Source organism: Cryptotermes secundus, unplaced genomic scaffold (assembly GCF_002891405.2).
Source record: "Cryptotermes secundus unplaced genomic scaffold, Csec_1.0 scaffold901, whole genome shotgun sequence".
Lineage (NCBI taxonomy): Eukaryota > Metazoa > Arthropoda > Insecta > Blattodea > Kalotermitidae > Cryptotermes > Cryptotermes secundus.
The window spans coordinates 662,519-690,051 of NW_019729906.1; the positions used below are offsets into that span (position 1 = coordinate 662,519).

The 27,533-nt window shown below is 35.8% G+C and overlaps 1 protein-coding gene across 8 annotated transcripts in view; it reads right to left on the reverse strand.

Moving 5' to 3' along the window:
* Positions 1–27,533, reverse strand: part of LOC111865816 (broad-complex core protein) — a 168,860-nt gene that overhangs the window by 23,165 nt on the left and 118,162 nt on the right. Inside the window, exons 6-7 of one of the 8 annotated variants that reach the window (XM_033751977.1) lie at positions 15,282–15,468; positions 11,125–11,224 (exon numbers count right to left, since the gene is read on the reverse strand). The exons of 5 other annotated variants lie outside the window; for them this stretch is intronic. In XM_033751977.1, coding sequence (XP_033607868.1) covers positions 11,167–11,224; positions 15,282–15,468 — 245 coding nt within the window. In that variant the 3' untranslated portion in view covers positions 11,125–11,166. Of the gene's footprint in view, positions 1–11,124; positions 11,225–15,281; positions 15,469–20,766; positions 21,039–25,351; positions 27,458–27,533 lie in introns of those variants that run through there. 2 more of the 8 variants (XM_033751976.1, XM_023854148.2) reach the window with 2 other exon arrangements.

The window sequence follows — 27,533 nt, forward strand, 5'->3', positions numbered from 1 at the left end:
GGAGTTGACCCAGTCTCTAACAGAAATGAGTACCAGGAATATTCTTGGGGGTAAAGGGCGGCCGGCATGTAAGGCTGACAACCTTACCGACATCTGTGAGCCAAATGTCTAGAAAATGTGGGAACCTCAACATCTCACAACCCTATGAGCCTCCATGGCCTGTTACAGGGATACCTTTATTTTCACTTATTGAAAATTTATGGAAAATTAAGAGTAGGAAAGTAGGCTTGTTACACTGGTGGACAAATGGGAGAAGTTCTCTTTTTGAATCCCAGCAGTGCCACCAACTATCCTGATGGAGGAGTTTCATGGTATTCCTTTGTTCCTCTAGATACATGAAAGGTCAGTACCTTAAATCAGGCCACATTCTTTCCAATTTATTACTTGTAGTCATCCAGTATTCAGTATTTAAGAGTCAGTGTCATTGATAGTGTCATTAAAGAAACTATAACAAAACTATTATATATACTGATGAATGACAGGGTCATTCAACAGTATGGGGAAAGCAGTTTAGTTCTGTAGAAATCACAAAACTATCTTTGGTCATTCAACATCAGCACATGTCAAACATTATGAATGAGTAGGCAGAACGCCTTCTTCATATTTTGGAGGTGGATTCAAATCTTGATCCAGAGATGGGCTGTCTTGACTGAAGTTCTTCAGGCTTTCCTTAGTCCCTCCAAGCAATTGTGTGGATAGTACCTTAAATTTTGTCATGATCACTTCCTTTCACATCCTTTTCAATAATTTGTTCATCATCCTATCACTGATGCTGTATAATCTGAGCTACTGAAACTATCATTAAATAAATATGAACTACTTCCATTAATTTTACAGCAGACCCATCAGCATGTACAAACAATGAAGAATTGTTTAAACTGCATGTATCCTAGGAGCTTTTTATAATAATACTTAATGTCATATTGCAAGTTGTGGATGTGACTTAACTAACGAAGTGTTGGTATGGATGGCTGGAGCAACGAATATTTACAATATCAATGAGAAATTTAATTATCAGAAACGCCATCTCCAGAAACCATAACATGTATTCCAAAATCAAGTAACAGAGAAAAATTAAATATTCTTTACTTTCAGCCAAACATGTTTTGTGTTACCACTATGCTTACATGTAAAGAGAGATTATACAGCTTAATATACACATTAATTACTCCATCTACAGCATTCCAAAGTTTTCATTAACTGCAGCAAGTTTTTGACAAATTCATGTCAAGAAAGACAAAGAATAATTGTATTAATTAAATTACACCTGAGTTTCTCATAGTAGTGATTACAAAGAGTGCTATCTTCTGGAATGTGACACTATGTAGTCTGATGAAAGTTCAAGAACATTTCAGAGCAAACACAAGCAACCGGGAAGATGTTGGCAGCAACCACAGCAGGCTGCACGTAGAAAACAACATGGTTTCACCTTCTAGCAGAGAGTACCCTTCAAGTTCATTAAGTATTTTCTTTGTATTTCATTCTTTAATATTAAATTAATTTGCAATCCATCTCATTGACTAAAATAGTAAATCAAATATTCCATGTAATCACACTACTCTCCCGTGCTTGCAATATCATAAAAATATTCATAAATTTTAAAACAGAAAGAGAAACAAGCTACAGTTTTAAGAGTTTGTCTTCTGGGATACAACACCATGTAGTCTGTTGAAAGTCATATTCAAGAAAACTATAATTTGTCAGATTATTGAAAAATGACGGTGCATGTGTAAAACTTTTGTAATAGGTACCAGCCACTCATTTAAAATGTGAAAGATAACTGGGTACAGTGTCATTAATATCAAGAACATGGGCTTTATTATTATTATTATTATTATTATTATTTCTTCCTTATTCCATTACATCTATAGTAGGCTATAGCCTTAGATACAGAATTGTGTCAATTTATCTTGCTAATATTATTAAGCAATTGTCAAAAAGACTTATAATATATGACAATGTTTGTTTACATCATAATACAGGGTGGGGCACAGAAACTTCTCTTTTTGAAGGTGAATAAAAGAAAAATTATTGCTGATAGACAAAATTTATGTTTAGCTAATGAAAGAACATACTTTAAAGTTTTAAATCATGTAGTTTTAAACAAAATATCTTGAAGGTGGTGGCCACCGTTCTCTATGCACTGATGCAACCGTTTTCTGAAGTTCCCCTCTGCACGTTTCAACATGTGCACAGGAATTTGGGCTACTTCCTGCCGAATAATATTCTTCAGCTGAAGCAGGTTTGTGGGGTGATGTTTAAAAACCTCTGCCTTGAGGTATCCCCATAAAAAAAAACACAGGGCGTTAGAACAGGTGAGTGCGCTGCCCACGGGATGTCACCTCGAAGCGAGATGAGCCGTCCGGGGAACTTTGCCCTCAAAACTGTCATCGAAGCTTGAGCTGTGTGGGCCGTGGCACCATCCTGTTGGAACCAGACATTTCCTAGATGCATTTCTTCAAGAGCTGGTTTGAAAAAGTTTTTAATCATGTCCACATATGTCTTCTTAAAAAAAAATAAGGGCCAATAACTCCAACTTTCAACAACGCACACCATACCGTTACCTTATCACTGTGAAGTGGCCTGTTATGGAGCTCTCTGGGATTGTTACCACTCCAATAGCACATATTATGCTTGTTGACATATCAGGATAGGTGAAAATTTGTCTCATCACTAAAGAAAACAAGTGCGTCAGGGGGAAAAGTTTCCAATAACATTTTGCACGCTGTTATTCGGTTCTGGAAATCATGTGGTGACAATTCTTGCACAACAACCATCTTATAGGGATGAAAATGAAGATGTTTGTGAAGAATTCGGTGCATTGAATGATTGGATATGTCTAGGGCGACTTCATGTTTGCGAGCGGAGCATCTTGGAGATCTCAAAATTGACTGTCAAACTGCCTCCACATTTTCTGGGGTCATAACGGTCCATTGTCGTCCTGATGATTTTTTCACCACACTCCCGGTTGTCCTAAAATTCTCTACCCACAAAACAATCGATTTCCGGTTGGGAACTGGACCTCTGGGCTTAATTCCAAAGTGAGTACGGAACGCACGCTGCACCATCACATAGGAATGGTTGTTCGAAAAATAGGCTTCGACAGCAAATGCACATTGCTCACTCGTCCACCTCATGTTTCCTACTGAGGGGTATTAGACAGAAACTTCCACGACTGCTGCGTTTGCCGAGCCTATCCCCATTTTTCTGCGACCTCCCCTCCCTTCACAATGCGTCTTCACAAAAAGGAAGTTTCTGCACCCCATCATGTACAATTACTCTCTAGCACAATACACTCAAAATTATCATTTAAAATAAAAATTTAAGATAAAAGTTTCCGTCAAAAGTAACAGAATATTTTGGTCATATAGGTTTAACATATACAACAAATCCAACATATAAAAGCATTCAATTATAAGTAAGGTTATTGTACATTCACGATGATTATCCATTTACTGTACTACTCAACATCTTATATTTATATAGTTGTATAATCATTATCTCTTAAAAAATTCATACAATGTATAAAAAGAATTTAAATAAAGAAATTCCTTTAAATTGTTTTTAAACTTATTTATATCATTAGAAGTTACTTTAATTTTATTAGGTAGTGCATTGTAAATCCTTATGGCCATGTGAATTACCCCATTACCATATTTTGCCAAATTTACCTGGCTCATATGTATATCCATATTATGTGTAGTACTTATTTCACAGCGATCCCTATTTGCATCAAATATTTCTCTATTTTTTACTACAAACATCACCAGAGAGTATATATAGTGTGGTCTTGAAGGAAATATATTCATATTCCTAAACAGTTCTCTGCATGACTCTCTGTAGCCACATCCTTTTATTATCCTTATAACTCTCTTTTGTATCTTAAAAACTCTTTCTGCATGTGTTGAGTTACCCCAAAACATTACTCCATATGTCATGACAGAATGGAAGTATGAATAATAAACACTTTTTAATGTTTTTACAGACACCACTCGTTTTACATTTCTTATCATATAACAAGCTGTATTTAATTTCTTTATTATCTCTTCTGTACGTCTATCCCAAGTTATATCATTTTGGATAGTCAGGCCAAGAAATTTTATGTGATTTGTATTTAATAAAACCGTTCCTATGACTCCCATTTCTCTAACTACTTTATTTTCTACAGTGAAGTTTATATAATATGTTTTCATTATATTAAGTAACATTAAATTTTTTTTAAACCAGTCCTCCAGCATCCTATATATACATAATTTATTGTATTTTTAAGTTTTATTGGATTGTCTTGAGAGATTAAAAATTGGCATCATCAGCAAATAGAATGGGAATACTCTTAGTCTCTAAAACCTTGGGTAGGTCATTTATATATATTGTCACGTGTTGGGTGTATAACGTGGCAAATAACTTCACGCTGTATTTGATATAGCGAATTTATTGCACATTTGCTCTTACAATCACACAGTTTACAATCTCACAGCTACTGCTATCTGCAGTATTACAATTACTAGACTGCATACTCTTCTCTGGCCAACTCGTAACTAACTCGTAACTGATGCCTTGAGAACTGACTGTGAATAGTCTTCGCTGCTCTTTATTTAGCCTCGTTCCGGACAACACAGAAAACAGCCACGTAATAGGCACCACTGTTGTCTGGCTCCATGTTGCTAGCAATGCTGTCGGGAGTTGTTTATGGCTGCATAGCAACCGCGGCATCCCTTGGTCACATCACCGCTGGTGGGGTAGGGGAAGGCGTGTTGACTTGCCTGCTACCCTAGTAACGACAGCGCTCTGATGGTGTTATGTCACCGCTGGCCGGGGGGGGGGAGGTGTCCTGCATAGCGCAACATGTCACAATATTATAAACAGCAGTGGTCCCAATATCGACCCTTGCGGGACACCATTAGTTACTTTAACCCATCAAGAGTTTACTGTACTACTGTTTGTCCCATTGGAGATAGCAGTTCTCTGCTTTCTATTCAATACATATGACTTATATAGGTCATATTACTTGTCCTTTATTCCATAATACCTCAATTTATTTAATAATATATCGTGGCTAACACAATCAAAAGCCTTTTCTAAGTCACAGAAAATCCCACAGACTTGCATTTTTGTATTTAATGAGTCTAGTATTCCAGAGATAAGTCTATAAATTGCATTTTCAGTCCCTTGATTTTCTCTAAATCCAAACTGGTATTTGCTTAATATACCAGTATCATTCAAATGTTTTAACAATCTACTATGCATTACCTTCTCAAATATCTTACTAATAGATGCCAATATGGATATAGGTCTGTAATTTGATTCTAAGATTTTATCAGCTTTTTTGTATATTGGTACAATTGTAGCATATTTCAATCTGTCTGGGACAATACCCTCATGCATAGCTCTATTACATAAGTAACTTATAGGTTCACTAATAAAGATTTTACAGGCTTTGAGTATATTATTCGAAATTTCATCATATTCATGGGTTTGACTAGATTTTAGGGACCATATAATCCTTTCTATTTCACTACTCATAGTTTTTATAGTTTTTATGCTAGGTAGTGGACTCTCAAATGCATCAGTCAAGTATGTCATAAAATTTGTAGTTTTAGATTTATTATTTTCACCATTTCATTTTATATATTTATGTATATTATCTGCTATACCACTAAAATATCTATTAAATGTTTCAACAATATCATTCAAATTAGTATTCTTTTTACCTTCAATGACCAAGGTTTGAATATTTTCTCTATTTCCTTTCTTTAACACTTCGCTATTTATTATTCTCCAAGTGGTTCTAGCTTTATTTTTTTAATATTTAATTTGATTATCATATGTCATCTTCTTAGCTAGATTTATCGCTCTAATTAATATTTTACAATAGTTCTTATAATATACTTTTTTATACCTCATACACAATGTTCTAGAAAATATTTTTGTATTTTATATATGTAGGGCAGTTCTGCACAAATGTGTTTCAGTATTGCCTTTATCCATAAAAATATGCCAGAAACTAAAGTTTAATGCTACAAATGGAATTAGCATTAAGTGAAATATGATAGTAGTCTTCATAAAATGATGTTTCAATTCACTTTATGAATGCTGTATATAGTTATACAATCATGCATAATTTCCTATTCTCTGATCATAATTGAATTTGCGCTTGAATGACTGAAGGACACTGCTATCATTATCATGCATTCTTTTATCCACTAAGCAATAAGATACTCACATGGAGAATAAGAAATTTTGGTCTTGTCAGCAGATAAGCCAACAAAATATTGTACACAGTATTATATTACAATCAATGTCTGAACTATTTCCCAATAGCATAATTTCAACCTCACAACCGCTTACACTCAGAACACACTGTCAAGATTTAAACTGATAAAAGATAATGTAGATTAGCAGTTATTATTACAACTATTACTGAATGGATACAGAATATAGCCATCCTTCAATGACCTGACTGCTAAATTACCAAACATACGGCAAGAAATCGAAGTCATTGACATAATGCAAATTCACATTCAAATAACTGTATTTCTAGCAACAACAAAAAAACATACTTCAACTGAGATAAGGCTTCATAATTTGTTATCTTCACTGAATACTATTACGATGATACAATCAAGGAGGGTGAGATATGCAGGGTATGGGGAACACATGGGAGAGTTGAGAAATATATATATTTTGGTTACAAAGCTTGAAGAGAAGAGACCATTCAAAAGAGTTAGGCATAGCTGGAATGATAATATAAAATGGATATTCAAGAAATGCACCAGGAGAGTGTGGACAAGATTCACTTGACTCAGAATTGGGACCAATGGCAGGCTTTGGCAAACACAGTAAAAAATATTTGCATTCTATAAAAGCTGTTGAGTAGCTACATAATTATTGGCTTCTCAAGAAGGACTCTATGCCACAGAATTAGTTAGTTAATTCCTTAACAAAGATTAGGAAAATTAATATGGAATTAATTTGGTAAATGTTGGAGGGGAACTGGATTGTGACATATAAGGTACTGAGACTCAGTCTTAAAAAAAATTAATGATTAGTATCATGAGAAATGGAACTTGAAACTGAAGTGAATTAGATATAAAAATGGTACACAGAGAAGAAAACAGTTAACAAAAATACTTTCTCTGGTAGCATATGAGAACAAATGCAGTAGTCACTGACATCATGGTATCATATACCATTGGATATTTGTAGCATTTGCACACTAAAAGAGTAATACATTTTTCATTCATAATTTCCAGTTATAGTAGGCATGTGTGGAGGGGGATAGTTAAGGGGCATGAGAAGAGGACTCTAGCACACAACACCGAAGTCAAAATTCATAGGCTTACAACATTACTCACAAAAGATGCAGGTAATGATGGTGCGCTCAGGGTATGATGCAATTACACAGAATTTCTTCCTTCTTTCCTGTTATTACATATATGTTTTATTGAATTAAGAAAATGAGCATTATCTACCTAACACGTGGTAGCAGACCTTGAAGATTTAACATTGCTAATGTTAAAGTCTAGCCAGTGGATACCATCCCAAGCCACTTCCAACTACCTCCCATTCACAAACTCAATTTCTTTAAAAGCTACCTCAATGTTACTGCCCCATCTGCCTCTAGATCTTCCAAGAGGTTCCACTAATAGCATCTGAATGAATTTATTGCCTCCTTCATCCTAGCAACTTCATCAGCCCACCATAGTCTCCTAGATTTCACTGACCTAAGAATGCTGGAGGATCTGTATACATTGTCAAGTTCCATGTTATATACACCCTACTGTCCACTATCTTTGACCATCGTGAATCCAAATATCCATCTGAGAACTTTGTTTTCACACAATCATAATTCATGTTTTTCCAATAGAGTAAGAACCCCCATTCCCACCCCCACCCCCACCCCCAAATAAACTGAAAAAGTTATTGTTTTGTAACATAACATAACATTACAATGAGCTTCAGAATTATGAAAATCAGATGGAATGATAATATGTTTGAATTAAAGTTCTCACAGTGGCGATGAAGAAGAATTCTGTTTCCTGGAATGTAATGCTGTGTAGTCTGTGAGAAGTTAACCACTGTTTCAGAGGAACAAATGGCCTCCATATTCAGGATCAAAGAGTAAGAGAAGAAAGAAACATCTGAACATCTGCATGCTGCCTGCTTCTTGCTGGTTTCTTGTTTGGCTCAATCTTTGACCATGAAGATGGGAGCAATACATTCCTCTGAAACATCAGATGACTTCCACTCAACTAAATGGCATTATATTCCAGAAGGCAGAGTCCCTTAGGAGGATAAGAGGTTCTGAACTGAATAAGAAGTTTGTCATCTTTATTCCCTTTATGTATTGGTACAGTTTAACCACAATAAATTAATCCTGATAATGTTGCCCATTTTATTTTATTGCGTAGACAGGCCCTACATACTGTAAGTAAATAATAAACATTTACAAGTATACTGCACTAAATGAATATCTTGTAACTTGAAGATCCCTCTGGGATGTGACACTGTGTATTCTGGCAGAATTTTACCTGACTAAACTTCTACCAACTACATGGTGCACATCCAAGAAGCCAGTATTCTTCAGTCACTGTCATGAAAATCTCATATCCAATTACATAATTTCCTTCTTTGTATCTATTTTACATTATGCACAAAATTCTCAACAAAATCTCACTGCAACATCAAGTTTTCAAGAAAATAACTTACATAGTTTGGGCCAAGGCTCAACACTAAATAACATTCGATAGCTTAAACAGATTTGCATGACTTTCCTCATGACTACAAATGTCAATATTGGAGAACATTTTAAACAAGTTGATCTTGGTTCCACACCAATTCATAATTCAGTATGACCTTAACTACAAGAAACAATACACTTGTGTCATCAAATATTTACATCTTATTTATGGGAAAACTTGTCTTGTGTGGCAGTTGCCATAATTCTAAAATTCTATAAAATGAATGACATTGCCCAGCATACAAAATGTATAATCAAAAAGACCACAATATTCTATCACAGATGTGATTGCTTAATACATACAGGGTGATTAACGAAGTTTTACCCTGGCTTATGGTACATATTCCTGGGGTTATTTCCTGCAAAATTTCCTTATAAACTTGTGGTCGATTTTCAATAGTTACGGAGTAACAATGGATTTTTGAAATGCATCATTGTGAATGCAGCGCTATGCCCCCCTCCCCCCAACTGGGCGACCATGCGTTCCGGTCAGCTGTGTCAGCAGATAAGGCAGACCGGCTGGAATGTTGCAAAGCGATCCAGTTGTAAACAGGACGTTGTGTTGGTGACTTTGTGAAGTTAAGATGCGTACACATTTTCCACTGAGGAATACGCTGATATGGTGTTTGTTTTGGGTGCATGTGATGGAAATGTGAGAGCCACTGCTGCTGAATATCACCAGCGTTATCCTAATCACAGGATTCCGAATCCTAAATCCATTAGCAGTACATTCAACACATTAAGACAAACTGGTTCTCTCCCCAGCGTTCATATACAATACGAACGAAATCCTCAACATGAATTGTGCCAAGAAGAAAACATTCTCGATGCTGTAGAGCACAGTCCGCGTGCCAGTACAAGATGTCTAGCTCGGAGGTTCGGTGTTTCTCAGTCCATGGCGTGGAGGACTCTTCATGAGAACAGGCTGCATTCTTATCATTTACAGAAAGTACAACACCTACAACCAGGAGACCGTGCTCTTCATCTGCAGTTCTGCAACTGGTTAAATGGAAATCGGCAGTTGTACCACTTGATAATGTTCTGCGATGAGGCACAGTTTACATGGGAAGGGGTCAACAACAGTCACAACTTACATGTTTGGGCAGGCAATAATCCCTGTGCCATGACAGAATCAAATTTTCACCACCGATTCAGTGTCAATGTCTGGTGTGGTGTTCTGTATGATAGCTAATCAGACCGTTCATTTTTCCTGGCCGCTTAACTGGTGAGATTTACCTCCACTTCTTAGAAAAATTACCAGTTACTTGAAGATGTTCCTCTGGCAACAAGATGCCAGATGTACTTTCAGCATGATGGGGCGCCTCCTCACTTCTTCCATGCAGTAGCAGCTCACTTGGATCGGCATTTCCCATAGCGGCGGGTTGGTCATGGAGGCCATAATGCCTGGCCTCCCAGGTCGCCAGATCTAACGCCATTAAATTATTGCATTTGGGGCTGGGTGAAGGACACTGTGTACAGGTAAAGGTACAAACACGTGAAGCATTGCTTGAACGTATTCTGCATGTGGCGACGATAATAAGGAACAAATGTGTGGAACTGCGAAATGCTATGAGCGCGGTTCATATGCGTGCAATGTGTTGTGTTGACGTGCAGGGAGACATTTTTGAAAGTCTTATGTAAATCCAGTCGTCTTCTAAAGCACTATAGTTTAAAGGAAACTGATGGATAGAAGGGTGTGATATGCAACCATTGGTATGTTTACAGAATGGGATGCTGAAAATAATGTAATTTTGTAACACAAAATTGATGAAAAATGTTGCACAATGCAAAATTAAGAAACTGGAAAAAATAACTGGTTTTAGAATGCTTCTTTCCTAAAACATTAACGATTTAAAAAGTGTTTGTATTGTATTTCTAATTTGTTTTGACTGAAATTCAAAGAAAAATAGATTTTTCACCATTTTTCAAATTACTTATCTCCTTAATTATGAGTTGGATACCATTAGTATATTAAAATTTTTTGTTCCAAATTACCTCAGGAATGTCCTCCCTAAGTTGGGGTAAAACTTCGTGAATCACTCTGTATAATACTTAGATACAACAAATAAGAATCCCCTTGTTTGTTTTAGCAGTTTACTTTATGACACTTACAGTATCTCAGGCTCTATAGCATCAAATGTTATGATGAGTGTTGAACAATGAATTGAAAAAGATTTGGAATAAAGTGGTCAATGGCCAAATCAAGGAACTATCCTGCCACTTCCTCCAGAGACTGAGGAAAATTATGAAAAAACTCAAAACAGTCAGCATTCTGGCCAAGATTTGAACCCACTATCTCCTGAATATAAGTATGAATGCTCTTATAAAAATATTTATATTAGAGGAAGTTTGATTCTGATCGGTAACTTGGGACATGAGCTTACCAAAAACAAAGAGTAAGAACCCCTCCCCTTCCATCAGTAAAGTTACTGACTTGCCTGGTTTTCACATCTTCCTGAAATAAATTTTGAACTCTGTCGAGGTCTGAAAGAAAGACATATGCCAAATTTAGATTCAATTGACAATATTAACCATCATTACATACTACAATGTCAAATTCATGCTTAATATCGTTTATAAAGAATGAGCTGCTACTTTTTTAAATCTTGTTTACAGATGTTGCATCAATGTGACTTTAAGACTAAGTTAGATTACAGAGTTTTGGGAACCATGACACATGCCAAGCTTCCTACTACATGTTGGCAAAGAATCTGAAAAGATCCTTAAGGGGTTGAACGATTTTTAAAAATCATACAGCCAAGAATATATTTATGGGGCAAAGAAATTCTACCAGCTTCTGAAAGGCTAGGCTATGAATATATATGAACTGAAGTGAATACAATTCATTAAACTTGTGAGCTCATTTGTTAAATTATAGGTCCAAAACTATAACATACTATAGTTTAATTTATTCAATATTACCAGTTTCCTTTAGTGAAAACATTATACTTATATTATTTATATATTTGAATTCATAATTTCAGCTCATCAAAATTTCATATACAAATTGTAAATGTTTTCACTAAAGGAAAGGAAACTGGTAATGTTGAATAAATTAAACTATAGTATGTGAGAAAATAAATAGGATGATTTGGAAAATACTTGAATTTGAAAAATTAAAGAAAAGACAGGCTAATTTGTTTACATGTAATTTAAAATTAAGCTAATATCAAATTCAAAGGTACTAGAAATTTACATGAAACTTTTAACCTTTAGCTTATGGAAAGCTATCCCCTGTGCTAGAGCCAAGGATTAAATTGGACCTTTTACAGGAGCAGAATGGAAGAAGCTTGTGTAACAGGGTGCTGCAATTTTTGTAGAACCACTTTATGCTGTGATTTTCTGTACATAATAAATGATGTGTGAAGCAAACAAGGCTGACACTGTATGGCACAGTCACAGACAGGCCTCAGTAAAAACAGGGTGAACTTAGAGCAGCCTGAGAAGGTCTGGGATGGTATTCTTTCCCATTTCACCTACAAAGTTACATAGTGAATCCTGCAAATGTTCAAACAAAGAAGAGGGGAAAGGTGTACTTCTGTGGAGTAAATACATTTCCTTAATGTGTTCTCTGTTAGTTTGCATATCCCACTGGCCTTTATGCTCATTTGCTGCAGATACAAATTTAGTGTTGCTAAGCTAATCTCATGTTTGATCATCAAAAATTATTGTTCATTAAATATTCACCACATCAAGGAATGTCTCAAATAATGTGTAGATCTAAATGAGACCTTTATTTTGTATTATATGTCATATTTTGGTGAGCTGTTTTTGAGAAAGTTGGTATGTTTCATTTGAGATCCAACTAGAGTAATGATTATATAGGATCGATATGAACCAAAATTACATTCCCTGTACAGCCTTTTTTTGTGGACATCAGTAGAAAATTTAAAAATAGTAAATTATGCCTAACCCTGCAAATTTCATGATAATGATCTGTACAATAGAGGACTCAAACTGGATACCTTCAAAAGAGAGACCAGAAGTGATACTGCTTTAGTTAATCTTCTCAATGGATAGAATGGAGAACCATTACAGAAAAAAGAAATGCCATAATCTAATTCAAATTTATTTACAATATAACATAACACATTACAAAATATGTGTTCATTTTGGATTATCAAATATTTGAAAACTATTAAATAGCAGTATGACAACTGATTTGACATTCTTACAAATGATATGAATGTGTGAACTACATACTTAATATACGTGTATTTTAGGTTGAAGGGCATCCTAGACATAACAAAATTGTATTATCACATATTGGATTGGACCTAGTTCTACGATTTCAGGCTTAAAAAATCATTTTTTGACACTCTCAGTTATTTGCAAATGAACATTTTTTAATTTTGCATGAACATCAATTACAATGTAAAGTAATACACATCCCTAATATTCATTCATATATAACTGCTTATATAGAGTGTTGAGACGAAAGGTATCCAAAATAAAATATTTATATCCCAGAAAGCATTTATTATATACATTTATGGGTTTCACCATTACAAAGGTAAACTATCAAAATTTTCTTCTGAGTATGTAACTTTCTCAATAAATTTCAATGTGGGCTCCCTTGGTAGCATGACAAATATCCAGATGATATTTGGCCTCATTCTGTGCTGCTTGAAACATATTTGGTGTAACTGCAACCACAGTGTCCCTTATGCAGGCTTTCAGGTGTTAAAGGTCATTGTTTCACACTTGGTAGACTGTGCTCTTCACACAGCCCCACAAGAAGAAATCCAATGGGGTTAAATCTGGCAACCTAAGAGGCCACGTGATTAGTCCATCTCTGCTGATCCATCTCCCAGCCATCTCTCTGTCTAGGTGATGTCTAACATGATGGTAGAAATGTGATGGCACCCCATATTGTTGGAGGATAGTTCGAGGTCGTAATTGGGGCAGTGCATACAGCTCCAGCATGTCCAAGTATGAACAACCAGCCACAGTCTTTTCTGGAAAAAAAATTCCAGTCAAAATGTCGTGCATTAAGCTGGCTGACACATTAACTTTGGGGTTGCCTCTCTCCAACTCACAGGTGACATGTGGATTTTGACTGACCAAGATCCTGCAGTTGTACCTGTTTACAACTCCATTGAAATGAAACATTGCCTCGTCTGAAAAGCACACTTGGCGTAGGAAATCAGGTGATGCATAAATTCTTTCTAGCATGTCCACACCAAAGTTTGTGCATGCTATTTGGTCGTTAGGTTTTAGTGCATGAATCGTTTGAATCTTGTATGCTCTTAGGCTGAGCCTTTTGTGTAGCATATCATGCACTGTTGAACGTGGAATTTGTAACTGCAAGCTAGAAGTATGAATTGATTTGTGTGGACTTCACTGGAATGCTTCTCTAACGTGATTTACATTTTCTTCAGAGGTCCATGTCTCTCCAGGAGATTTTACACAGAACAAACTACCTGTAGTCCTTAGTTTGTTATCCCATAACCAAATATTTTCCATGTAGGAGGTTGATGTCCATATTGCATTCTAAAATGACACCGGACAGCCGTAAGAGATCGTGACTCTGCTAGCCACATCAACATCATTACTGAGCTTGCTGAAGGTCACTAGCTGGCAGATGTGTATATGCCAGGCAAGAAAATAAACTTTCAGAGTTTTCCTTTCCAATAACATAAACTGGACATGAGTATGACAATTAGTTTCTGAGATATTCATTTTTATTTTGGATACTTTTCATCTGGACACCCTGTATTACTCTCTTACATATACATGTTTAAAGATGTTATTTAAATTACTACAGCTGATCCAAAGGAAATTTACTCCTAACAAGCAATTCAGAAAAGCTCCGAGCCCATCAAAAATGCAAGGACTGTCTTTGTTTCACCAAAATAATTGAAAAAATGTCAATTTTAAAGGAAAACATGATTAATTTACAAATATAGAGTAACAGCTCTATTCATCAGTATCCAATAATAGATGGATGAGAGCATTCATATGGCACTAAAATGGCTGAAGATTCTTAAATGTTGTTTAAACAACATTTTAATATCAAAATTAATTAAAATTTAAAAGAGTATTTTACAAACACCTATTAGCTTTGCAATGGGCTGTGGCTTATGTCAAAAGTGGAAAAGCAATGCAGCAGATGTTTATAGAAAAACGATAAGGGATAACGGTACAACTTCTAAGGCTGGGGCAATCTTCTAAAATTTGGCTTACTTTTGTTTGATCCTCAATAATGAACCATACCTAATGCCACGATACAAGTATAAACACTCAGTGGATATTATACTTCTTCAGCAGTGGTAGACTGATGCACGAGATCAAATCATTTTTGTGAAGAGATCATCAATAAGGCAAAGTCAATGACCAGTACTATTCTCTAACAGTAAATAGTACTATTTATGGACATGAGTAACATGATCTTTAAAGGAACCACACTAAAACCAAAAAGCTTGATGTGTGACACAGAACCTTAGGCTGTTTGACACAATCTATATACAGTTACAATTTAATTATATTTATCACTATAAGTGAAAACTATTTCTAATTAATACAGTTAATTGAAGCCCACCTCTTGTGATAATTATAGATATGAGCATACAGACTGTTCTTGTTCTTCATGGTGCGGCCACACATGGAACACACAAAGGGGCCACGTGCTTCACCATGCAGGTTGGAAACATGTTTCTTCAGGCTGTCCAGATGGTAGAACTCCTTGTGACATACTGTGCAACACAGCAGTGCACTTTTACCACCAACTGTAATAACAAGGTAACGCTGTAGATTGTCCTGGACAGCATACATACTTTTCTGTTTCATAGGAGAATTAGATTATAAACTAAGTTTGATACATTACAGATTGCATTGAGTAAATACAAGGTCACAGAACACATCCTTAAGGATTACAGATGAACATGTATCTTATAACTTTATGACTGAGATTAGATTATGATATAAGTTGAATCTTTACAGTGTGGTTACAATTCCCAAGAAAGCTGGGTTGCAGTTCTAAGTCAAATTCTATGCAGTTCCTGTCCGCTTCAAACTGCATAATAAATAAAAGTAAGTGAATAATTTCATACAACCTGAACTGGACCGAAATGAAATGAATACTTCCTTAAACTTTTCGGCAACAGCAGTATAACAAATAGGTTGTTTAATATGTAAACGTTTTCAGGCTCTAAAATTTTGAGTTTAATTTGTATTTACATGATATCCAAGACTTCCTGATTCCATTCTCTGTATGCCTATCATGCCATCAGTCGTATAAATCCTGCAGAATAAGCAGTCATCAATTTAGTTCATATCAATAATACAATATAGTTATAAAGATTCAGTAAGTACAGTAGTAGACAATGCACTGTCTTATATAAGTTACTTACCTTTAACATGAAATAAATCAGTAATATGTGTAATTAATGTTGACAAAACATTCTGGGTTTATTTAATTTCTACCACATTTAACAGCAAACATGACTATAAGACAAACACATAAAACAGCTGTTTTGTGAAAAAAAGAAGGAAAAGAAACATATCACACAGGGTCCTGCCACAGCGAAAGATGTAAGGACACAAAATGGTGCTATTTAAGTACAAAGACTCTGTGTGCCATGGACTATTTTGTCTATTATTCATTCTTTAAATAAGAGAGATTATTTTTTTTTAAGTTTCATGCCATGATACAATACTCCAGTAGCAACAACAATTTTTTTTTCAAAATTTCACTCAGTCTTAATCACTGTATGAACAGTTTATGTGTCAGACTACTAAAATTACAGGATTTCCAGCATTCTCTCCAATATCTGGTAATTATCATCACCATTACTGATACCACATAGTCTTAATTGATACAAAATCCTATGATCACTGAGCAGTAAGTCAGAAATATGTTAGGTAAGTATCACATTAAAATCTGACTTTACAAACATCATAACAAATAGATGCAGAAACTGTGTGTGTGGGAACATACAAACACACACACACACACACATGCACAGATGTTAACCTTTTCATGCTTTCTGATAAAACATAAATACAAATATATCAAATATGATTTAATGTGATGTTGGAACCAGATCCGCTTCATATCCACTTTGTCTGGAGTTTGAGCACAGACCAGCTATAATGATTAAGTTTTGTATGGCTTTCCCTAACTTTTTTTCTGGGACAATTCTAGGGCAGTACCTCCTTAGACTGAGTGGGTGTGTTAGACTTTTTACTTCTTATTCAGAAGGTACCTGGTACGAATTGTGAATGGTGCCAGCCATCCTGAGATATCTGTGGTTATTCTCAATCTCTATGGCAAAATATAAAGTAATGCCTTCTTCAAAAAGGTTCATGACCTGAAATATTCCAGTTACTTTTTTCTTCAAACCAACACTTGTATTGTGGTGCACTTATGGTGGCAAAATTGTCATGGTATGTTGATGGACAAAATTCTGGTTAATGTCAAGTTGGTCTACCTCAAAGTGGTATTTCTGATGTAAACAAAGAAAAATGCCTTCTTGCAAGAGACTCACAATGAATCTTCCTTCCATTCTTTTCAGTGTATTTGGTATATTGCATGATTCCATTGTAAATGCATTGTTATGCAGGCTGATGATCGCTAGTTATTGAGAGAATATGGTCAGTAATACAGATGATATGTACATAAAACTGCTTCAAGTGTGTCTGTGGACTACTGAATGCTGTTAGAATGATTCACCATTCTGGTAAACTCAGAACAAAACAAGCTTCAGATACATATGTATATTGTATTATACATATCACTTTTGTGAAACGGGTATGTTGTAAATATCTTCATTGTACACCCATATTCCAAAAAAAAGTTAACACAATTGCACCATGGGCATCAGAAAATAAGGATATCTTACAAACAAAGTCTTTGTCAGATTAAAAATTACATGTGGATTATAGTTTCTCACCTTATATCTAGACACAGAACAATTTCCTGGGTGATGACACATCCAAAGAAAATGGAATTGCAGCAATAATTTCTTTATTAAAAGTCTTATGTGTTAATGAAACAGGATGTTCCCTTGGAGAGTGCAAGAGTGAAACAGAAAAACATTGCTAATGAAATGACCATAAAAATTTCATTTCCTTATAGTTTACCAAGGTCAATGTTCACTGACTTTCATTTATAATGACATAAATCTCTTCATATTCTAGCTACCATAACAAAAAAATTCAAAGTGATAAAGGAAACTATCAAGCAGTTAATATCCGTGGCACCCAGAGGTTCACAAATAAAATATAAACGCTGACTATTTTGTAACCACTTTAAAATTTTAACTGTTCAGAAACATGGTACTAATTTTTACATGCTCTTTATAAGCTTGGAAATAATTTAACACAATGTTATATTTTTCTGTATTTTACTGCTTGAAAACAAGTATATCCAAGCTTGTAGTACAGCACACTTATATATTACTATTACATCTGAAAATACCACACAGAATAAGATAACTTTTTATCTATGATATGGTAAATGGAGACAACACTTTATAAAAGAATAATTTTCATAACAGCCTACAGATTACTTCCACAGATTTAAAGTCCACTGAAGTGGCTGCTGCTGTAGAGTATGTGGTCATATGGACCAATATGTCAACAGTACCAACTATATGAAGTAAAATTTTCTGTTTTCTCACACTGCACTCCAATATAATAGGATTTCTTCTATAAGGAGGCATAGAAACCAATTCATAGTTTCCATTCAAACAAAAGTCGCATCAAAACTGCTCTTGTATTTGGATTATCAAAGCCATACTTCTTCAACATAACAACCTTTTAATTCCTATTGCACTCATTCTTATAATACATATAGTCAAGCCCTATGTTTTTCTTAATGCTAGTGGGGTGGGATTAAGTCCCTTGTACTGCGCCAACTTCTGGCCTATTGTACCAGCCCAAGATGATAGGTGAGGGTGAGTGTAGAGCAATTGGTGGAAGGAAGATTGGCAGGGGAAACCGAAGTATTTGGAGAAAACCTGCCCCAGCGCCTCTTTGTCCACCACAAACCTCAGTTGTCCAGACCCGGGATCGAACCCGGGCCGCCGTGTGGGAAGCCAGCAACTAACCGCTTGAGCTATGGCACGGCCCTAAGCCCTATGTTAATTAGGGCCATCATCACCATGGCATGGCACATGCTGCAGATGGAGAAGATGGCCCTCAATATTGAGGGAGCTGCAAATATATTGAACAAGTGACTGCGAACAGCTCAGAAGGTTGTTCCTCTAGTCTGGAAGCTGGCCAGGGGACTAACAACTCCCCACCTAAAAAACCAAAAAGGTTAAAAAATGCTACACAGATGTTGGACTTTGATGGATTCTTTGGAATGGCCTAAGCAATGAAAACTGGACACAATATTTTGAAATTTGTATTTAAGGGGTTCCTTGTACATCAGGTCCATTGACAATAATAGCAAAAGAATTAGCAGATGTATAATCTACATTTAACCACTGACCAGGAGATCACATAGGACAAAGGCAGTACTTCAGCAGGCAATTATACATTTCTCTAATCATCACCCAAGGACAAGCTTTCCCATACACAAGGGAATCATATCAGCAGTTAAGAGCTACAGCAAGAGGTACAGTGAATTCTAAATTTTGAACATTAAAGGCGAGTAAGAATATTTTGGATATTTTTCACCAGTGAGGAATAATAATTGTATTCTGAACTGCAAAACTGAACTGAAATAAATATTTTACCATGGTACATGAAGCTTAGTAATCATAATTCAATGCATTACCAGGAAACACACACATGCCCACATATCAAATAGATGAAAGTCAGTTCATCTGCCACACCTTGCTCTACCAGACCTGAATAATACTGTGGGAACATCCCACATACTATCACGCTGTTTCGCCGATGAACAGACAACACTCACTCCTAAGTCAATAGCACATTGCTGCACATTGCTGTCAGCTCTCATATTTATACAGCACCCACTGTCCAGTTCACTTTTCACCATCACGTGCGCTAACCAATCACATTGCTTCCAACGCTCGCATTTATACAGCACTCACTGTCTAGTCCACATTCAGATCATTACACGCACTAGCCAATCAGCGCTCACAATCGCAACTGCAAGTTTCGCTCCTCCATCATGCATGTTATAAAAGGCGGAGCCCAAAGCTCGCAATCATCAGTGACCACATCAGCCAGTCAGTTATCACTCTTAGTCCAGAGCGATTGGTCTTCGGAGTCATTGGCTTTTCACTGCATCAGGGACGGCTGCCTCGGCACTCCGGCGGTCATGCTCAACACACTGGGCAACTGACGCAGCTGCCGCCACTCCAGCGACCGCGCTCTGTGACCAGACATCTTCCAGCAACCACGCTCTGCGACCAGGCAACTTCCGGCAACTGCCGCACTGCAACCAGGCAACATCTGGCAACTGCTGCACTCGACCGGACAACTAACTCAGCTGCCACAACATCAGCCAACACACCGTAGCAAACACCTATTTCTACTGGTGCACACAGCCCTACTTCACCGACCAGACAGACCAGCTGAACGGCTGTAAAACTCTATCTACTGCGGTGGAACAAACAGCCCTTTTCAGGGCCCACAAACTTTCCAAAGTGGTTGTCTATTGGAGTATCGACAAATCCCACAATACATTTGAGAAAAATATATATAAACTAAAAATTCAGAACAGTTTATTTGGAAGCAATGAGACTGGAAATGAGGAGGGAGGGAGGAACTGAGAATCTCCCTCATTTTGAACTGCTGAAGAAAATTGTTCTGCATAAAAAGGTTACCTTTGGTAAATACAGTCCATGAGAAGCTACATGAGAACTGAGGACAGCCAAAGCAGACTGCTGGATTCAACAAATATCCTGAACTCTACATGAAAATTGTTTTGAGAATGTGTTCTCCATTTCACAACTTGTTGTGAAAGTACTGTAATTTTTACATGTAATAGTTTAGGACTTGATGACTTTTTACATGACTTTTACCATGAGCAGCAGACATAAGATGGGAAGGAAATTTACATGCATTTTTATACCAGATATTATTAAATGAAGCATTTCCTTTCGTAATAGGCATCACAGTTGCTTTCACTGTGACTGAGACTGTAGTGAACGAGACTCTGCAAGACACTTGTGAAAATGCATCCAATTAGGTGGATGGGAATGTGGCCTTTGTTTAATTATTGTATGTGGAGGTATTGACCACTGGCTAATTCGAGCAGTGCATGTTTTTCTTTCACAACAACGCCAAACCACATGCCATTGTCTTTCTTCGTGTTTTGTGTACATGTAGCCATCTAGAAGGAGCTTCCGTTGTCCACGTTTTGTTACTGCATACATAACTGTGGATCAGATATTGACACAGTGTTAATTACTATTATGGTATATTAACTACAAGTATCTACTTTCTGTATAATATGACTGAAATAAATGGCAGAATATATAAATATCTATCTCTTCCCTAAAACTAACTACTTCTTCACTGAGACATACAAATTAATAACTATTATTACTTTCCAAATATATGTACTTGGTTTTAACATGTTATAGCATCATAAAATAATATGTAAGACAGTACAGTGAAATGAAAACATGAGAAATACTTTATTTATTATGAAGTGCATGTTTGATGTACATTAAAAGAAATGAAGGAAGGAAGGAAGAAAGAAAGAAAGAAAGAAAGAACCAGAGAAACAAACAAATCAAGAGAGGGAAAAATATACCTGTGTATGAGCCTGAAGACATTCAGATGACAGACACGTGGACCAGGCACTTTCATTTTCTCCACATTGTGAACTTCCTCAGTGAGGAGTTTATATATACTGAAGATGAATGAGATATTCTGATGATGGCATTCTACAATCTTCCTTTGGATTAAATCATCTCTTTGAGAGGGTTTTCTTCAGTATAAATCAACTTCTCATTTAGAAACTTCATAGTATGAACAAATTACTCATTTTGTTTTATACCTGCAGTGTGTCTTACAAATTTTACTCTGCTTATACAATTAGTGAATCCTTGCACTTCAAAATAAAACCAACCTCTGACAATAACATTTCTTATATTCTTCTGAACAAAAAGTTGTGCAAAGCATAGACATTCTATCTTAATATGATACAGAAGTTGGACAATAGTAATTGAAGGGATTTTGAAACAAAAGGAGAGTGGAAACCTCTCATTCTAAACATCTGTAAAGAGAAGTGGCAACATGTTATAATATATAATCATAAATGCCAAAAACAACTATAACTGTACAGGTCCTACAAATTTTAACAAGTGTATGAACCTAAACATTAGCAGTATAATTACAGGTGACCTTCTAAATTAGAAAATATCAGCTTTATTGCAAAAGCCCAGATAGTAGCTACTGTATCATGAAATAATGAGTATCATTTTTTCAGATTTTCCTCTTCTATTTTAATCTATATATTATTGGGGTGTTCAATAAAGGAGGATGGGAAAGGCAGGCCATGAGGCATGCACGGCAACAATAAGAAATGCATGCCAAATTAGAACAAGAGAACCTAGAGGAAAGAGACAATTCAGAGGACCTAGGCTAAGGTAGATGGATTATATTAAAATTGTACTGAAACTGAGCATCCTGTTGCATAAATTAATTAACACTGTTATTTTCTGTCTTATTTTCAAAACTTTCTGTTTAATATTTTCATGTTTGTGCAGTTTTCTCATGTTGCCACTTGCTAATGCTGTTAGTACATCATGTTTCAGTCAACACTGGGCCTGTCATCAAGCACATTCCTTGAATATTCCCTGTGAGCCTGTACAATGTTAGTATTTGTATTCTGCGATCTCCTGCTGAGTCAAACATTAATTTATCACTTAGAAATTAAAACTGGTTGTTAAAATTAAAGTTTTAATCACTTGGAAAATAATAATGCTAGTACACCTCACAAGGCCGTGCCATAGCTCAAGCAGTTAGTTGCTGGCTTTCCAGCAAGTCTGGTCAAGTGGGATTTGTGGTGAACAAAGTGGCGTTGGGGCAGGTTTTCTCAGAGTACTTCAGTTACTCCTGCCAATCTTCATTCCACCACATTCTCCATAATCATAATCACCCAGGGCAGGCTACAATACATCAATCAGTGGCCGCCGTGCCTAGTGGACCCAGTTGGACTCCACCCCGCACTAAGTGAATTAAAAAAAATTAGTACACCTCACAAGTTTATGAGGTTCCTGGTGTACTTTGCTGCTGTATTTCTCATGTAGTTTTTGGAGCAGTGTTCATGATTGATGCATGAAGTCTGCTTCTTCATCTGTCAACCATGAACACTACACCTAAAAACACAGAGCAAAGAGCAACACAACTACACTAGGGGCCTGGGTTAATGAAAGGATGTTCTAATTTCACCAGCCTCCAAGTGATAAAACATGGATTATAACTATCAATCTAAATTTTCAAAGTTTTAATCAATGTTTCATTCAGCAAGAGACAACAGAAATGCAAATATTAACAATGAAACAAATCATGGGTATTATTCAAGGAACGTACCCGATGATGGTCACGGTGTTGACATGATATCATTCTAAGAGCGTTAATAAGAGAATATTATCTAACATTGTTGAAAAACCACACAGCCTTCTGAACATTGAACAAAAGTTGCAAAGAAAAGTTTGAAAAATAATGATGTCATATTAAAATAGTTCTGCAAGATATATGTTGTGAGAATATGGATTTGGTTCATTCAGGTCATTAGGATGCTTTGGTGAACACAATATCAAACCTTCAAGTTCCATAAAAGGCTGGAAAATTTCTTGAATAGCAAAGCAATCATTAGCTTCTCATAAAGGAATCTGTTCCATGGACTCAGTAAAGACTACTAGTAAGGTGCTCTCTCTATAGTCATATTTTCCTTTTTAATAGTGAACAAAATGTTGTCACATGTATCCTGGTAACTTTACAGTATATAATGGGTTCTGGATTTGATAAATCAATTTACTGGATAATTTCACAAGTCATAACTACAATTCATTTTCCACTTTCAAGATTACTGTATCTATGACACACAAACAATTATAACACTTTCAAGGTTAAGACATAAACTTTTATTTAACATGAACAAAGTGAAAATTTAAGTTTATAGATGTAGTTCTTGACTTTCACTCCATACTGATTCAGTTGAAATATAACTTAACAATATTTCACACAAGAAGTCAGAAAATCAAAGGGCACAAGGACAAGAAAAATGTTATCACATAACTCCTGCTTTTACATGTGTTCTTTATTATGCAAACATTAACATACAGTACAAATTATTTCAAACTGAATGTAGACAAAATAAGTAACAAACTTTATTTGTAAGAAATCCATAGTTACAGAATCTGTTTAATAAAGATCATCAGAACATAAGACACTTTTCAGAAGCTGGTTAATATGGCTCTTGTTTCCAATCTCAAAAATACAGAACACTTTATTTCTGGAAGGGCATCAAAATCAACCAGGAAAAACAGCATTTAAGAATAAGGTTCTTATATGAACACACATTACACTGAATTAAATTAGATGATGCTAATATAACCTTAGGGAAGAACCAGTACACTAAAACATTATTGCAGAAGTGCTCTCAAAATCTTTTCTCTGACATTCATATGAAAATGCATGTTTACCATAAGGACACAGATAACTGGTTCACACAGAATGCATCACTTGTCAGGCTGACATTGTCTACTCTGATTCCAGCTTAGTGCTGAATTATGGAGATCATGCCAACTAAGGACCCAACTTACGATTCTGTAAACTATGGTCTTCTGGGCTTTTGACAGATTAGGTACCAATTCATAATGTGTATGTATTAACAGTCTTCAAGTGCATACAATCCCATTTACCACTTCTACACTATATGTTTTGGCAGTATGCTGCCATCTTCAGGTGTACCGATCCATCAACTATTTCACTGCTTGCAGTTATATGTCCATTTACAAATACATGATTTATTTCACCGTCTTCTAGTGCATACACTTATCTACTTCACTCCTCTCACTTGCACTACATGTTTCGGCACAAAAGTGCCATCCTCAGGTGCGAGTGAGAGGTGTGAAGTAGATAAGTGTATGCACTAGAAGACGGTGAAATAAATCATGGACTTGAATCAGTGCAACAGGACGCTAAAATATAACATCATTTACAAATAATATTAAATTTGTATAAGTCCTTATATAATAACAAAGTTTATGTATTTAAAACTTGTTAAAACCTATTATCTCGCACGTCATATTTTAAATTCGTGCGTATTATTGATCATCCACATGGGAGTCGTTCTTCTTATGTTTCTAACGTACAATGCATGCAGCCACAAGAGTAGAACACACCATAAGACATAATATACACACAACATTAGAAACATAAGAAGAATGACTCCCATGTGGATGATCAGTAATACACATGAATTTAAAATATGACGTATGAGATAATAGGTTTTAACAAGTTTTAAATACATAAACTTTATTATTATATAAGGACATATACAAATTTAATATTATTTGTAAATGGACAAATAACTGCAAGCAGTGAAATAGTTGATGGATCGATACACCTGAAGATGGCAGCATACTGCCAAAACATGTAGTGTAGAAGTGGTAAATGGGATTGTATGCACTTGAAGACTGTTAATACATACACATTATGAATATGAATCAGTGCAACAGGATGCTAAAATAAAACATAGGTACCAATGTTTCAGAGGGACCTATTTTTCATCTTCAGGGTGCACAGGTAAGCCATGCAGGAAGGGCACAACCAGATATGGAGAAGTGGGGGAAAATGTCCCAGGGCTGCATGGAAGTCAATATGATGCTATCCCTCAAAGGAAAAACAGGGTTTTGAGATGAAAGAGGTGGTTGGTTGGGTCCATGGCATACCTCAGACATAATGAAATATGAGTATTGAGCATTGGCTGGAATGAGGACTGGCAGAAGAAAACCAATGCTGTCAAAGAAAATCCATGCCACTGTCACTCTGTCCACCACACATTCAACATGGATAGCCATGGACTGAACCTAGGGCACTGGCACCATCTGCCTGAGTTACGCCATTTATAGTCAGTAAATGTGAAATGGAAATGTAGCGTCATAGAAAAGTTGATTTCTTATTATGTTTTGCATGTAAGTACAAAGAAATCTCCATTCAGCATTTCCCTAAGCAATGATGAATTTGAACACAAGATCAGTAAAATAAAGATAATTTAACACCAAGATAATGTGAATGGGACTACTGAAATTAAATATTATATGAAGGAAAGCATAATTAAAATTTGGAAGGATTCCATTCTAATCATATTTTCTCACAAATAGATAAACTATAAGCAATATAAACTGTGAGTGTCTTCACATCCTACAAACAACAGATAAATCACACTTCTGTATATTTTAAGATTTCTGACGGGTGACAATAAGACAAAATATGAAAACAAAGTAAGTACAAACTTTATTATAAGTTGTGGAATAATGAAGAAAGTAATGCACCCTTCTTTCACGAACTTCCATAAGGCATGTCTTTGACACAAAACGTACACAACAATGGTTCATATTATAGTGGCAACTACTGAAAATTAAGGACCTTTTGAAATATGCTTAGTGATAAAGGCCTAACATAAGAATCCCATTCTTAAGGTCACAATGGTCCATCTGGCCAAGACATTAATGCAGAATGTAATGATATACCAGAAATGACGTGAAAGTGGCCATGGTCTATTTTATGATCATATCCCACAGGCATTTACTGAGGAAAATTACAAACACCTCAGTTATAAGAGCTGGCCTCTGGGCTGAAATCTGAATTCAGGGTACTCCAAATATGCCAGCAGTGTTACTCACTCAACTGTGACGATCTGTGAACTGTTATTAGGCCACAATTGACCTTTGGCCTTAAATATCTCTTAGCATATAAATGAATTAAACAGTTGCAATGTGAAGAATACTGACAGAACTAGTATTTCTTTCATAAATACTGTATTATATCTAATTATCAACATCAGTTTTACAGAAATTACCATGCTATATCAGCCACACAGGTGTACAATTTACAATCTATTTACATTAATTTTATTTTATTTTATTTTCATTTTATTATCATTCATTGATCCATTCAGGTATATAATCATTGGATTATAGAAATTGTCAGTAGATTAATAATGTTGTATCAACTACAGATGTGACAGGCTGCCAAATGCAATGTGAAAATATATCTAAATGATGAATATGGAAAGTCAGGAAAGAAAACAGCTCCTAGCAATCACTCTTAGTGATGGGGGGGGGAACCAAACAAACAAACAAAAATGTGAATATGATATGACTTGGATATAACATAACTACATACATGTAGTATTACACAAATGTTGAAATAAACCTGATAGCATGAAGAGAATTTCACTTTCACCACCAAATGCAAAAATTCACTTCATGCGTTACTGCATACCCTCTAGATGTGACTATACAGCCTTGACTGCATCAATACCTCATATAACCTATTTGGTTCTTCCCCTACTCAGTGCAAATCACTTCCTATGGAAGTCATGTAGATGTGTTGTTAGGCTCTTCTTATTCTTTGAGAGTTTGCCACAAAGAGGACATGGGAATGGGCCACGTGAATCTCCATGGATGTTTGACACGTGTGTCTGAAGGGAGTTCTTCCATGCAAATGTCTTGTCACAGAACTCACAGGGGAAGTAGCTTCGTTTATGTGTCACATTTAATGATGGTTTTCGATGCATCATCACTACAGGCAATATGGTGACAGGTATGGAGTGGTCTGCAAGTAAACAAAACATCAATATTAAACCTTTAAAAGCCTAAGTATGCATAAAAATCCCATATTAACACTTGGA